This window comes from Quercus lobata, chromosome 8 (genome assembly GCF_001633185.2).
Source record: "Quercus lobata isolate SW786 chromosome 8, ValleyOak3.0 Primary Assembly, whole genome shotgun sequence".
Lineage (NCBI taxonomy): Eukaryota > Viridiplantae > Streptophyta > Magnoliopsida > Fagales > Fagaceae > Quercus > Quercus lobata.
The window spans coordinates 45,965,179-45,978,661 of NC_044911.1; the positions used below are offsets into that span (position 1 = coordinate 45,965,179).

The 13,483-nt window shown below is 34.2% G+C and overlaps 2 protein-coding genes across 3 annotated transcripts; one reads left to right on the forward strand and one right to left on the reverse strand.

The window, feature by feature from the left end:
- Positions 1 to 213: 213 nt before the first annotated feature.
- LOC115954983 (dof zinc finger protein DOF2.5-like) lies at positions 214 to 2,294 on the forward strand. 2 transcript variants are annotated; one of them, XM_031072996.1, is made up of 2 exons: positions 214 to 491; positions 1,099 to 2,294. In XM_031072996.1, the coding sequence occupies exons 1-2, from the start codon at positions 465 to 467 to the stop codon at positions 1,903 to 1,905; spliced, it is 834 nt and encodes a 277-aa protein (XP_030928856.1). In that variant the 5' UTR covers positions 214 to 464; the 3' UTR covers positions 1,906 to 2,294. The 2 variants fall into 2 exon arrangements, with proteins under 2 accessions (XP_030928856.1, XP_030928857.1); XM_031072997.1 differs by lacking the exon at positions 214 to 491 and adding an exon at positions 542 to 794.
- Positions 2,295 to 8,544: 6,250 nt separating this feature from the next.
- On the reverse strand, positions 8,545 to 13,261 carry LOC115957437 (ORM1-like protein 3). Its single transcript, XM_031075675.1, has 3 exons — positions 12,823 to 13,261; positions 11,069 to 11,217; positions 8,545 to 8,942 (listed from the first exon to the last, which is right to left on the reverse strand). The coding sequence occupies exons 1-3, from the start codon at positions 13,009 to 13,011 to the stop codon at positions 8,804 to 8,806; spliced, it is 477 nt and encodes a 158-aa protein (XP_030931535.1). The 5' UTR covers positions 13,012 to 13,261; the 3' UTR covers positions 8,545 to 8,803.
- Positions 13,262 to 13,483: the final 222 nt, after the last annotated feature.

Consider the following 13,483-nt stretch of genomic DNA (forward strand, 5'->3'; position numbering starts at 1 on the left):
GATCTTTATGATAACCCAAACAAAACCCCACCCCTACTCGTGAATGATCCTTAGACAAACACCAAAAGTGACCAAGAGAAAATCAAGAATAAAGACAATCCTCATTATCAGGTCAAAAAAGAGAAATCGCCCACAGTACACACTCATTATTCCACCAACAAATATTAAACAAAAATAATAGTAAAGTTGAACAACTAAAAACAAAATCAGACAAAAATTCCCACATAGAATCACACCCACAACACAAATGTGTTGATATTTTATAGGTGTAGTCAAAACAAACACAACTTTCTTTTAGGTTTCATCATTCAAAAGTAAGCCACCACATAAAGCCAGCAAACAAACAATCTGAAACCTTCTTTCTTGCACTAAGATCAGCTGCAGAAGAAGGAGGTGAATCCTCTCTCTTTCTCTCTCTGTGAAGTCATCCCTTGCTTTTCTTTCCCTTTTCAACTTCCGAATTCATGGATGGTACTGCTCAATGGCCAAAGGTGGGTGGATTTGTTGTATTGCCTTTTACTTTTCCTATATAACAACGACTGTGAGCTATTTATTCAGGGTTAGGATTGTTTAATCAAGGCTAACATATATCATTTTCCAATTATTTCTGAAAAAATTTTATGGGGTTTATTTCAATGATCTTTTCTCTATCAGACGATGTTCAAAGTCACTGCAAGTCCCTTTTTTTCATAAGATTAACTTTTGATTCTGTTATTTAAACATGAAAGCACCACACTTTTTCTTTCTTCACTTTTTAGCTTATGTGATAACTGATAAAAGGGAACGGGAAAAAGGTATTATTTGTTATTATTATTGGTTCTTTAGGTTTTTTTGTTTCCTTTATGTTCTCTTTTAATATGATTTTCCAAGAGATAAGCGACTTTGTTTCGCTTGTCTACTTGTTATCACTCTTTATGTACTCAATTTGATCCTTTTGTTTTGTTATTGAAGTGCCGTCTAGCTGTTTAGATCTATAATAGACTTATAGATTTATTGTCTAATGACCCTTTTGATTTTTGTAAATGAAACACCTTAATTATTGGTATCCTACTGCTTTGTTTCTCTCTCAATATCTCTCTCTTTTAATGGGGGTCTCAGGGTCAAGGAGTAGGGCTAGTGAAGCCCTTAGAAGGAGTAGCTCCTAGCACAAGGCCTATGTTAGAGAGAAGAGCAAGGCCTCAAGAGCACTTGAATTGTCCAAGGTGTAACTCAACCAACACCAAGTTCTGTTACTACAACAACTACAGCCTCACTCAACCAAGATACTTCTGCAAGACTTGCAGAAGGTATTGGACTGAAGGTGGGTCTCTTAGAAACGTTCCTGTTGGAGGAGGTTCAAGAAAGAACAGGAAGTCTTCAGCAACAGCAACAGCAACACCATCAACTTCATCAAAGATTCCTGATCTTAATCCCCCAAACCTTTCACAATTTTCTTCTCAAAATCCAAAGGCCCATGAAGGCCAAGATCTTAATCTTGGTTTCCCAGCTTTCCAGAAGTATCATGATGTATCCCAATATGTTCAAGTGCCCAAAATTGAAAACAACAATAACAATCACCAAAACTCTGGCTCTGCTTCCTCTACTCATCTTTCAGCTTTGGAGCTACTAAGGACTGGAATTGCTTCCAGGGGTTTGAATACTTTTATCCCACCATCTATGCCTGATTCAAGTACACTTTACTCATCATCTGGATTCCCTTTCCATGAATTCAAACCAACCCATGGGTTTTCTATTGATGGGTTTGGAAGTAGGTATGGAGCTCAAGAGAATGGAGGGAAGCTTTTGTTTCCTTTTGAAGAACTGAAGCAGATTTCAAGCACAAACCAACAGGTTGAACAGAATAAGGGACAAGGGGGTCCAAGTGGATATTGGAGTGCAATGTTAAATGGAGGAGGACCTTGGTAAATAAAAAATAGCAATGGAAGCAACAAGCTTTTCTTTAGAGCTTCTCTTTCTTTATCGTTTTTACATGGTTGGTTACTCTTGTTTTATGGTCGATCCAAAACTAACATAGAATACATATTGTTCTTTTGCTTCATTTTAATTTCCTTTTGCTCTTTGAAGCTCATCTCGGGTGGGGTTCAAAAGGGGTAGAAGAAAAAGTGAATATAAGGCTTGGTTTTTCCTTCCTAGCAGGCAACGTGGCCTGTATTCATATATTCTTCTGTCAGAATTTGGGCATGTGTTGTATTTTTGCAGGGTTTGGTTCTAAGTACTTGGTCAGAATTTGTAACAAATATTTGCTCACTTTCCTAATTTAAGTAGAAGAAATGAGTGTCATAGTTCGAATTGAATGATATGCCCTCTTGCTCTTAAATTTCCATATCTCTCTCCCTTTTTGTGCACTTCTTGGAACAGTTAACAAGTAAGGTCTATATTAGATGTGCTATAGGCACTTTACAAATATATATAAGTGTTTGTAGAGTGTGGGGGCAAGAGTCAGGGTTTAAGTTTTCAGGAGAGAGTTTTATATACATATACACTTAGATTAGGTTAGAATAAAATTTTTATCTTGTATAAAAAAAAAAAAAAAAAACTAGAAATTGGGAAAATATTTTCTTACCTTTATTTACATCTACTATTTCCCGTTAATCATAATTAGTATAAATATATCCACATTTTTGCACATAAAAATGGAAGTAAAAATTAAGAGAATATAAGCAAATTTAGTGCAGAAAGAAGGCATGACCCGTAACTTTGACTCTTTGAGAACCTGAATGACAGTAGTAGACCCACTCTAGGAGAGATTTGATGCAAGTAGATAATTACACAGTAAGTAGTAGTTAAGAGTACCATCAAGAAACTACAAGAAGAAGATAAGCATATCGTGGTTTTTTTGTTTTAATCCATAAAAAAAAAATTAAAAAAAAAAACCCCACTTTACCTGCCCCAACCAAATGCTAACCTAAAAATTTTAATTTCATAAAAAAAAAAAAAGAAGTAACCTAATATTATTGACATCCACTGAATTTTAGAGGACCCCCAGGCCCTAGCTTACATCAACTCATTCCCATGAATGATGCCACCTGCTTTCGATAAAATAATACAAAAAGACTTGGACATGAAAAGCCCACCACGTTTTGGTCGTTTAGAGGGACCACCAAACATTCCCTTTGGGCAACCATTTTGAAATACTATTTCTCCACTAGGTCAATCCATTCCCATGTAGTCTTCCCATAAATAATATATTTATCTTTTTTCCTTTATCACTTTGTTTCAATTTTTTCTATGGAAATCCTCTCTTTTCGCTAACAATAATTTGGGACGGTGGATTTGATTCTATGTTCTCATTGTTAGGATAATCTACCAATATAATTGAGTTACAATGCCTCTCTTTTCAATTGATGGTGTGTTTGGATTTTTTTTTCTAATTAAAGAATTCATTTATTTGATAAAAGTTGACCCCAAAAAAATTGTACGTAGAAAAAGTATTTAAAGTTTTAAATAATTAAATTATATAATAAACAAATGGAAAAAAAAAATATCTAAGTTGTTAGGTGTAAGGATTAGGATTGAGCACTTCTGCTACTAGATGAGTGGACTCAAGCCCAACTAGCCCTATACAATAAATTTATAGAGAATAGGTTTAAGAACTAGGTTTTAGTGAGGATTACAACAACTAGACACGGTTATGAATAGATTGAATAACAAGGACATGGACTAAAGTATGAAATTCTGTCCTCGTGCATTTCGTCCGAGGAACTTAGTGTTCTTATTCTTTCTTCAGTGCTAGGTTCCAAAGGTTTCCAAGATCATGTAAATTGCTACCTTATTCTCCTTTTTTCTCCCCCCTTTTTCCTGGAGGATTTCTCACATTATATATCCCCTTTTAGTCGATCTTGGCTCTCCATTTGTTGGTCATGCAGGTCACTATTCGAGTGCTTGTCCCATCAGCCACCTTCCCAAACTTTCTATGAGGTGCAGCAACCAAGACCGCACTGTTCAGAGGTCATTTCCTCATTAATGTGGCCAAAACGTTAGTTGTGGGCATTTAATGCGGAGGTGACAGTTTCTCATTGAATTGCTCTTACACCATGCTCCTATGGATGTCTTATTGTACTTGTCCTTTTTCTTGGGGAGCTCTGGGAGGCTGCCTTTGACGGCGTGCCATTCTTCCCTTCTAGGATCTAGGATGGTCGAGAACCGGATCGTCCTCGGTAATGTTTCTAGGCTATTTGGGCTTTCTTCGTTCGTCCTCAGCCATTTCTTCCTCCTCGGTGTGGTCCTTGGGCTTAATATAAAGTAGGCCGGAGTTGTCAAATTCTTTGACCCCACATTAGGTTTCATAAATATATTGGTAAACCCTAATACTAAAATATGTTGGACTTAAGTTTGTATCAATAAATTGTTAAGAGTCTTAAGTTGTCAGGTTCATAAATGTGTTAAAGACGATAAAATCTTGATTTATTCAAATGTGACGATTTGATGATTGCTCATGTCTTTTACAAGATATAGATTTTTGGAGTGGCATTTATTTTATTGGAAAGTAGACATTTGGACCTTTAAAATAGATACAAAATTGACTTAAATTTATCTTGAAATTAGTAACCTATAATAATTTGAAGTTGGCATAATTTTTTTGACTATGAGAATTTTGGTTATGAGAAAAAGATATTGTTGGAGTAAAATCGCTGCTTTTTGCTATCATAATTATACTAGAAAAAGAGATTCTTGCTCAATTTTAACCCTACTTTATGCACTTACATAAACCACTTGTTGCATGACTTTAGAGATAAGAAAAACATTTATACTAGAGTTAAATAGATCTAACTTTGTTCCTTTCTTTCTTAGCCTAAATTGGGAAATCATCTTTATGCATTATTTTAAAAATAAGAACCATTGTTTTTTAGTCTTTGAAACCTTAAATTTTATGAAAAATAAACAAGAGGATGACATTGAACACGTCCTTCAAACTTGACATGAACAAGCTGCACAATCAAGTTAGATGTTTTTTTTTTTTTTTTTTTGGTGAACTTATTATGGGAAAAATGAAATTTATTAAAAAAGTAGATATCCTTAGTTATAGTGTACATAACTACTGTTACGAAATCTGTCATTTTAAATAGCAAATTGAAAGGTAACTTACCTCACCCCATCAAGAGGTCTCCGACAAGGGGAGCCCTATCTTAGTCTTTTTCTTTTATGTGTAGAAGGTTTGTCAACCTATATGAGGGAGGAAGGTAGAGAATAAGAAAAAATGTTACAAGTAGTAATAAGCAGAGACACCCTAAAAATCACTCTTTTTTGGGCAGATGATGATAGCATATTCTTTGGTCGCGCTAAATTGGAAGAATGTAAGAAGATCAAGAGATTTTGCACGTTAATGAAGAAGAATCTGGCCAAAAAATAAACAAAGAGAAAACCATGTGTTTTTTTGACAAGAATACAATGAGTGAACTAAAGGATCATGTGAAGGCCACTTTAAATGCTCAATTGACGACACAATAAATTAAATACTTAGGTCTCCTGCCATTGATTCTCATATAAAAAAATTAAAAATTAAAAAAACGAAGAGGTCGAATTCGGATGAAATTGTGTTTAGAGATTAACTCAATGATAAGCAAATCCTGGTGGGATAAAAAAAAATAAGGAAAGAAGTATGCATTGAATGAAGTGGGAAAGTCTATGTGAATCTAAGCTGTAAGCAGGAATGAGATTTAAAGATTTGAAGTCTGTATGTTGCAAAACAAGGGTGGAGCCTAATCAACAAGACTACAACAACCTACACACCCTCCTATTTCACATCTATATTCTATATATATCTAAAAGTTGAAACGTAGTGTTTAATGTTACTGCGCTCTTATTGAGCCACATCAACATCACATCATTAACCTATTTTCAATGTTTTCTCTCTCTCCTTTTTAATTATTTTTCTTATTATTAATTTGCCACTTTACAATTACACATTCTCTAACATTTACTTACTTTTACATTTTTATCTCCCCACTACTTTATACCTTAACCTTATAATTTCTCCATCCCTTCATCTTCCTTTTATTTTGACTCTTCTTCTCCTCATTTTTTTACTATAAAAATTTGTTATTTCTCTTATATTCAATCCATATTTTGCTCACGCAAAAAGGTGAATACTCTCTCTCTCTCTCTCTCTCTTTCTCTCTCTCTCTCTCTCTCTCTATATATATATATATATATTCTTTCTTTTGGTGGATGTTTGATTCTTTAGATTGATGAATTTTTATGTTTAACTCTACTTTAGGTTGATATAATTTGGTTATATTTTAATTTTTATCTTTTTAATTTTATTTTCTTTGTTTCTTACATGTTATCCTATGAAATTACAAAATGATTTAATGTTATTATATTACATAGCATAACTTGGATAACTTGGTGTTTACAACTATATATACATTTTCTTTTTAATATTCTTCTACTCATTTTCTTTTATATAATTTTGTTATTTGTCTCACATTCTCTTTCAAAAAAGGGTGATTTCTCTCTCTCTCTCTCTCTCTCTCTCTCTCTCTCTCTCTCTCTCTATTATTAATTCTTTCTTGCAACTCTATTTTAGATTGATGATTTTTTTTTTTAATTGGTGATGTGTTTTATGAGTTATTTAACACATATCCCTCTTATAGTTTTGGTTTGAGTTAATCTTTATATATTTTAGAAATGAGATGATTATGTATTTGAATGTCTCTATAAACTATTTGAGTAATATTAATTGTAAATTTGTGATGAGGTTTAATTATCATGATAATCTTCTTAAGAGAATGATAAATTCAAATAATTAATTTTGGAACTTAAAAATTTTAGTTGTAGAAAAAAAACTATAACAAACTCTACAAAAGTTTGAATAATATAGATCAAAGAATAGTATTTCTATATTTTATCTCAAAAGAAAAAATGGAATAATATCAATCAAATGCACCTGAGTTTTTTTTTTTTTTTAAAAAAACTCTAAATAATAGAATGATATATTTGTAGAGACAGAGAGATGAAAAATAATTTTAGAAATAATATCTCCAGTACGTTTTAGAGAATAAACCATACATTATACTACATTATAAAATAGTTGTATATTCTCACGCATCGCGTGGGTCTGTGACTAGTTTTAATTAAAAGCAAGATATTTTCGCAAGTGTTCCTTATGGATGCAAAACCGAAACATTCATGGTAAAAATGAAGCACCTTCACATTTCCATTGAAAGCACACAAGGGCTTTAGAGAGTTGAAAGCTCCAATAGAAAAGGATTGCACCGATTCTGGAAGGTGATGTGGAATTAATGCCAAATAAGATCAAGCTCTTTGCATGGTGAGTATGCAAAAGATATTTTACCTAAGAAAGAAAGCCTTGCTAGAAGAAAGATAATAGAAGAGTCGACAAGCGAAATATGCAAGATTGAGGCAAAAACAACCATTTACGCATTATATTTATAGGAATGCAGCAAAGTGAAGGACACTTTGGAAAACAGGATTGTGCTGAGTTCAGAACATAACCCCAACAACAGCCACGTACGCATTCTGTGATTGGCACGGGAAGTGTTGGAACACAGACCTATAACAACTATGGCTCGGACAGTGTCTTTCGCAAAGAACGTTGGTGTTCAATATGTGTAAATGGAGGGCGACTTGATATCAACTAAACCAGCATATATAGCCAGACATGTTCAAAATATGACATATAATTGAAGAGGCAAGAGGAGACATTAAAAGTTTTTCAAAAGAAAACAAATAGCTCATGTGTGGCGAAGTCTGGAAACAAAGCTGGACATAGGTTAGCTAGATTTGCTAAACACTAGTTTGTGTCCGGATGGAACAGGCCCCATGTTTCTTGGAGCAACAAATCAATGTTTGATGCTTCACAAATTGATCAATGAAATTACTATTTTTTTTCCCCATAAAAAAGAAAGGATGAAAGTTCTGAATGAGAACATTAAATCATTATCCTGTTCGGCACAATAATTGCAATTCCCACTACAAAAAAGAAGGAAAGAAAAGGCTAAATACAACCAGTTCATGATCAACTCCATATTAGCATCCCTTGGGACTCTGTTCAAGCTTTAGAGGCAGGTCTATGAACTCAGTATGGATTAAGTTTATTACATTATAGAGTATGTGAAATGGAAATGACACACAGTATGTCCAGATGAATTGTTGCTTTTAGGACTCCGGTGCTGGGGTACTTGATTCCTGATTTTATGATGGCTTTATCTAAATTCCTGATCTAGCTAAAGTTTTTTACAAAGTCTAAATGGAATTCCGTGAGAGATACTCTCACCGGAGTATTTTGGCATGCCTACATGGTACCTCTATAGTATATTCTTTCATTGCTTAGCTGATTAATTGGGTGTCAACTCAAGACATTTCCTTGGAGAGCCGTGGTGCAATTTAAAAAGGCCTTGTGTACCATGCACAGAGAATTGAAAAATGAAAGCATCAGTAATTTAAATGGTACACCAATTCAGACATAAAAAGGTACAACTTTAATGAGAAACACTTTGTTATCACAAACAAACTGTCAAATTTCTTACCATATATGCTAATCTAGTATAACTTTTCACTTTTTAAGTTTTAGAATGAATATAATTGCAATGTCAAAATATGTGATAAGCTGATAACAGCACCATGATAATCCAGATACATAAAATTTCTCTACTGTACAAAGAAAACTCCATACAAATATTTTTTCTTTCAATCACCCAGAAGCTTGAAAAACAGTTTGCACAAAACATTATATATATCTGAAAATCCTCACAGTTCTGATTACTATACAATGACTTTTTACCAGAACAAGCGAAGGATACGAGGCTCTTAAGCAACACCTTCCTGACGCATACCCTACTCACTTATCTGCATTGATTCCAAAGATCCGGACCTTGTGCATATTAGGGAACTTGGCAATAACCAGCACAATCGCCGCAAGAGTATTTAGGAAGAGCATAGGATGCTGGTAGTCAGTCGTGTGTGAGGCTATCAAGTACCTGTCTCAACACAGAAAAGAATATCAAAGTGAATCTAGTGCAGGTTTCAGTAACAAGATCCAAGTAATTAGCATGAGTATGTCCAAACCATGCATGTGTTTCAACTGTGTGGGCCTCCAAAACCAAAGACAAGTAAAAATTGCAGATTAAAGCACAATGCTAGATAAAAACATGCCACAAGGTATCTGTATCCTAGTTAAACAGCCTTTTTTTTTTATTGGTAATTATATGTGAGTCTTGAACTTACAAACTCACCCTCCATCTTGCCCTTACAAGGAGAGGAGGTGCCAATTGAGCTAGAACTCATTGGCATCTATAATTAAACAACCTTAAACAAAACACGGAGTCCTACTATCAGCAAGAACAATTTTTGGACTCCATGGCAATCTAAACTCCAACAAGCACATTTTGTTTTTCATTTTTTCTTGCCTTGATGCAAACTAGGAAAAATATTTCAGAACATTGGAAGTTATGTAAGGTTCCACTTATCTTAATGGACATTTCGTTTGTGAAACTGATGTCAGTGAGGTTTTCAATGAGCATCTTGCAACTTGTGTACTCCAGACTCTATTACAGGACACTATTGCATGACAAGATATGATTAAATGGGGCCAATGTTTCTATACATAGGCTACTTTAGTTATTGTTGAGTAAGTATTAATTGTTTTGGGTTAGAAAGTTTTTGATTCAGCTTTTAATCAAGTTTTACTAAAACATGAGCAGTTTGGCAATTTCCAGATTTTCAGGAATATGCTGTAGTGGGCTTGTAGGGAGCTGCCGTTGGTATTGGAAACTTGTTCATTCTCTGATGCATTGGGTTTTCACTCCACCCATGAGTCTTATTTTATGTTTTGAGTCATTTTTCTATTTGGTTTAGAAGATCTTAAATCTTAATTACTTTTTATTTATTATTAAAAGTACTAGTCTTTCTAGGAAAAGAATATTTAGGAGTCCAGTAGAAGTAGTATTGGCAATAGCGTATAAAAGAGGTTTTATGTATTCAATAAAAGATAGAAACAAAGAGACTGAATTCAGTAAAATTCCAGCAGGTTATTTTAAACTTTGAGGACATGGTTGCCTTCTCTTTCCTAGGTGTGATTGCCTATGGTTTCTCTTTTTTTGTTTCTTGTTCTATTAACTGTTTTGACACCAAACAACCTTCAATTCATTCAAGATCCAAATATATGTATATTTTTTTTATTATTATTACTTAACCCTACCTAAACCCTGAACATCAAACTCTATTCAAGAATTCTTCAAGATCTCATAAAAGATCGTAAAGAGTTTACATCAGAATTGGTATCAGAGCCCATTACGGCTTCTGTCCTGCATCAACAATAATAAATACTAGCATAAAAATGTTTTGGTGCTTAAGGCAATGGTAAACAGGCAAAAAGATAAAAATACTCAAACAAGAAGGTCATTGTACAATTAGATAAATATAGCTAAAACTCCTGAACTTTCGAGGAAATTATAAATTTTAATTTATAAATGATAAATTGTTCTTCTAATTATCTCTTCTGTGTAGTCTGTACAGAGTACAATGTAGACATGGGATTACTTAAGAATATTGAAGACAGATGGATGGTCAATAAAAAACCAGTGGTGTTAAAGAATCGATTCTATAAAGCATGCGCAGGACACAGAAATAATAATGAGTAGCTGGTCTAAGACATTTTTTATATTAGAAAGTTACACACATATTCTTCTTCTTCTTCTCAAAAAAAAAAGAGTTACACACATATTAGTATGTCTTGAACCCACAACCTCACCCTCCACATTGCTCTTACAAAGGGAGGAGGTGTCATGGACGTCACCCTCCACACACACGTGCGGAGAGAGAGAGAGAGAGAGAGAGAGAGAGAACTAAGACTTTCCTGATGAAGAACCAAATTTAACAGCAAACAAGCTGACGTCAACAGACTTGACAACAACAAGATCTTCATAAGATTATAAAATTAACACCTCAGCATGCACATATTACGTACCAATTTAAAAAATTAATAGTTCACAAGCAGGCTGATGCAAATTATATGACAAAAACACCCTCGAGAAAAGGTTGAGTGAAATATAAACTGAATTTACAAATTTGAACATATTGTGTAATACCATAGAAGTAAACTTACAGCACAACAGGAACAACAGTTAAGAACTTTCTGTTGCGTGTGAGCTGCTTTCCATTATCTATTTGCTCCCACCATGTCAGTGCGTTGTAGATCCCCTGATCGTCAGCAAACGGAGTTCCTTTTTTCCAGTGGAAAAAGTGATAAGTGACCTGGAGGGAACAGGAACATAATAAATTCATGCAATACAGGGAAGTGAAGCAACTTAACCTCACAGTGAAAGGCATAAACTCACAAAGCAGAAGAATAAACCAATAACTTAAGCCTTTCAAATGTTTACCTAAATAAAGGTTCTTAGGTTGGCCACTAGGCTTTGTCTCAAGTGAATTTAAATTAATAAAAATTCAATTCACATACCCATTAAAAATTGAACCCGTGACCTCACCCTCCACCATTTGAAGGGGCGATTGGGTAGAGCAAAAAGTGGTTCTTTTTGGGTTGGGGTGGGGACCGATCATCCTTACAACAAAAATGCCATTGAACCACTAAAGAAAAAAAAAATTAAGCCGGTATAAAACAACATATATAAGTAGCTACATTCTGCTATTGTATATCAAAATCCAGTCGTTCATTTCACCATATCCATCAGTCAAGCACTTATAAAAGAGAGAAACGTTTATTTTGATAGGTAAACGGCAGAAACATTTCAAAGACCTCAAAGTATACAGGTTTAACTTGGTCAAGTTATCAATATGTATTGGTCTATTCACACCTCTCCAGTTACCTCCCAAGGCATTGCAAAGAACAAAAAAAAAAAAATTCCTAATAAGAGGCCAACTAGGGAACAGGAAAGATGTTCGCTAAGACAAGGTATAAGATGCTTGGCTTATAGTGAAGAATAAATACAAGACTAGAGTTTTTTTTTTTTTTTTTGGATAAGTGGATACAAGACTAGAGAGGTGACCCCTTGTACACTCCCTGTGTACTAGGGTGTTCCTTTTTTGATATCAATAAACTTATTACTTATCCAAAAAAAAAAAAAGAATTTACCAAAGCTAAATCATGAAAACAAAAGTCTCTTATTTGACACTCCCCCCACATTTCCATAATTGCCTCTCTTTAATCGATACAAAATGCCTGTGAACTAAATTGGGCCAATTTAAATTTCCAGTCCAAAACATTGAACAATTTAGCATAAAAGAAAAAATAAACTCATATTGAGTCGAGTGACAACACCTTGCAAAAATTTAAACATTTAACTGAGTCTAATACAACTGCCTGACTCAGTTAGGGACATATTCACATTTCTCCAATAGCAAAATGAGTGACACATAAGATTAAGCAGTTTAATGCATACTATCCCCTCCAATTGACTTATAAAAAATCTCAGATAACTTGAAAAGACTACTCTCATTTTCTACCCATCCTTAAAATCCAAAATCCAACAAACACCCACTTCTCCACAGCCAATAATAAAGCAAATTCTACATTCAATTTCAAACAAGAAAAAATTTAAAACTTGGGTCTTCTCTCTTCAATCACAACATACAAATAACCAACCATCTTAAACCCTAAAACCCCTACTCAGCAATCAAGAAGATAACTAATGCAAAATCATCAAAATCACAAACAAACAAAATACATGCCCAAATAAAAACAATTCACAACATGGGTATTCTTTCTTTTACTCAAAAACCACCAAAACCACACAGCACAAACACGATCAGGAACTTTAACACCAAACCCACATGTAAAGTAATAATTTTTAATCAAAACCCAGAAACAGAAACAGAGAAAGAGAGAGTATATGAACGTACAGCGAAGTGGGCGAGATTAACAATGGTCCAGGCCATGCCAGGAGAGCAGCCAAAGATTGAAAGGACAAGGAGCCAAGCGAAGAAGAGGATAAGGATGTAAGTGGTCCAAACACCTGGGTATGTGAACCACTCTGTGTTCCTATTCAGATCCACCGGTGGCGCCGCCTTTACATATAGATTCGCCATCATCAACTCTTTCCTTTGACTCAGAATATTCAGACAAGTTTGGTTCTTTATGGTTCTGGGTTTGATGGGTTCCAATTCAAAACCTCGATAAATACACAGATAATAAAACCACAAGCAGCAAATAACAGTCTCTGTTTTCTCTCTCTCTCTCTCTCTCTCTCGCTCTAACTTTTCGTGGGGCTGATTGAAAATGAAAAATTGATCACACAGATGACCAAAAAATATCTAGAGGAGACGGCGTCGTATTGGGATGTTTGGAGTTATTTTATTTTTCCTCTTTTTATGTCGGCTAATAGCCTACTACTGGACAAATTAGATTTTTTTGGATTAAAAAAATTTAGTTTTTTTTTTTTTTTGGATTAATGAAATTAGTAGTTGTGCATATACTCTTCCCAATTGAGGAAAGGGAAAAACCGATCGTGAAATGTTTCAACTTGTGGATAATGTTGCGTATATTTGGTTGGATTTATATTCC

Coding starts and splice junctions, on each gene's coding strand:
- LOC115954983 (XM_031072996.1), top strand. CDS start 465: ATGGATGGTACTGCTCAATGGCCAAAG. Junction 492..1,098: donor GTACTGCTCAATGGCCAAAG/GTGGGTGGATTT, acceptor TGGGGGTCTCAG/GGTCAAGGAGTAGGGCTAGT.
- LOC115957437 (XM_031075675.1), bottom strand. CDS start 13,011: ATGATGGCGAATCTATATGTAAAGGCGGCGCCACCGGTGGATCTGAAT. Junction 11,218..12,822: donor TTAATCTCGCCCACTTCGCT/GTACGTTCATAT, acceptor TGTTCCCTCCAG/GTCACTTATCACTTTTTCCA. Junction 8,943..11,068: donor ACTGTTGTTCCTGTTGTGCT/GTAAGTTTACTT, acceptor GTGTTGAGACAG/GTACTTGATAGCCTCACACA.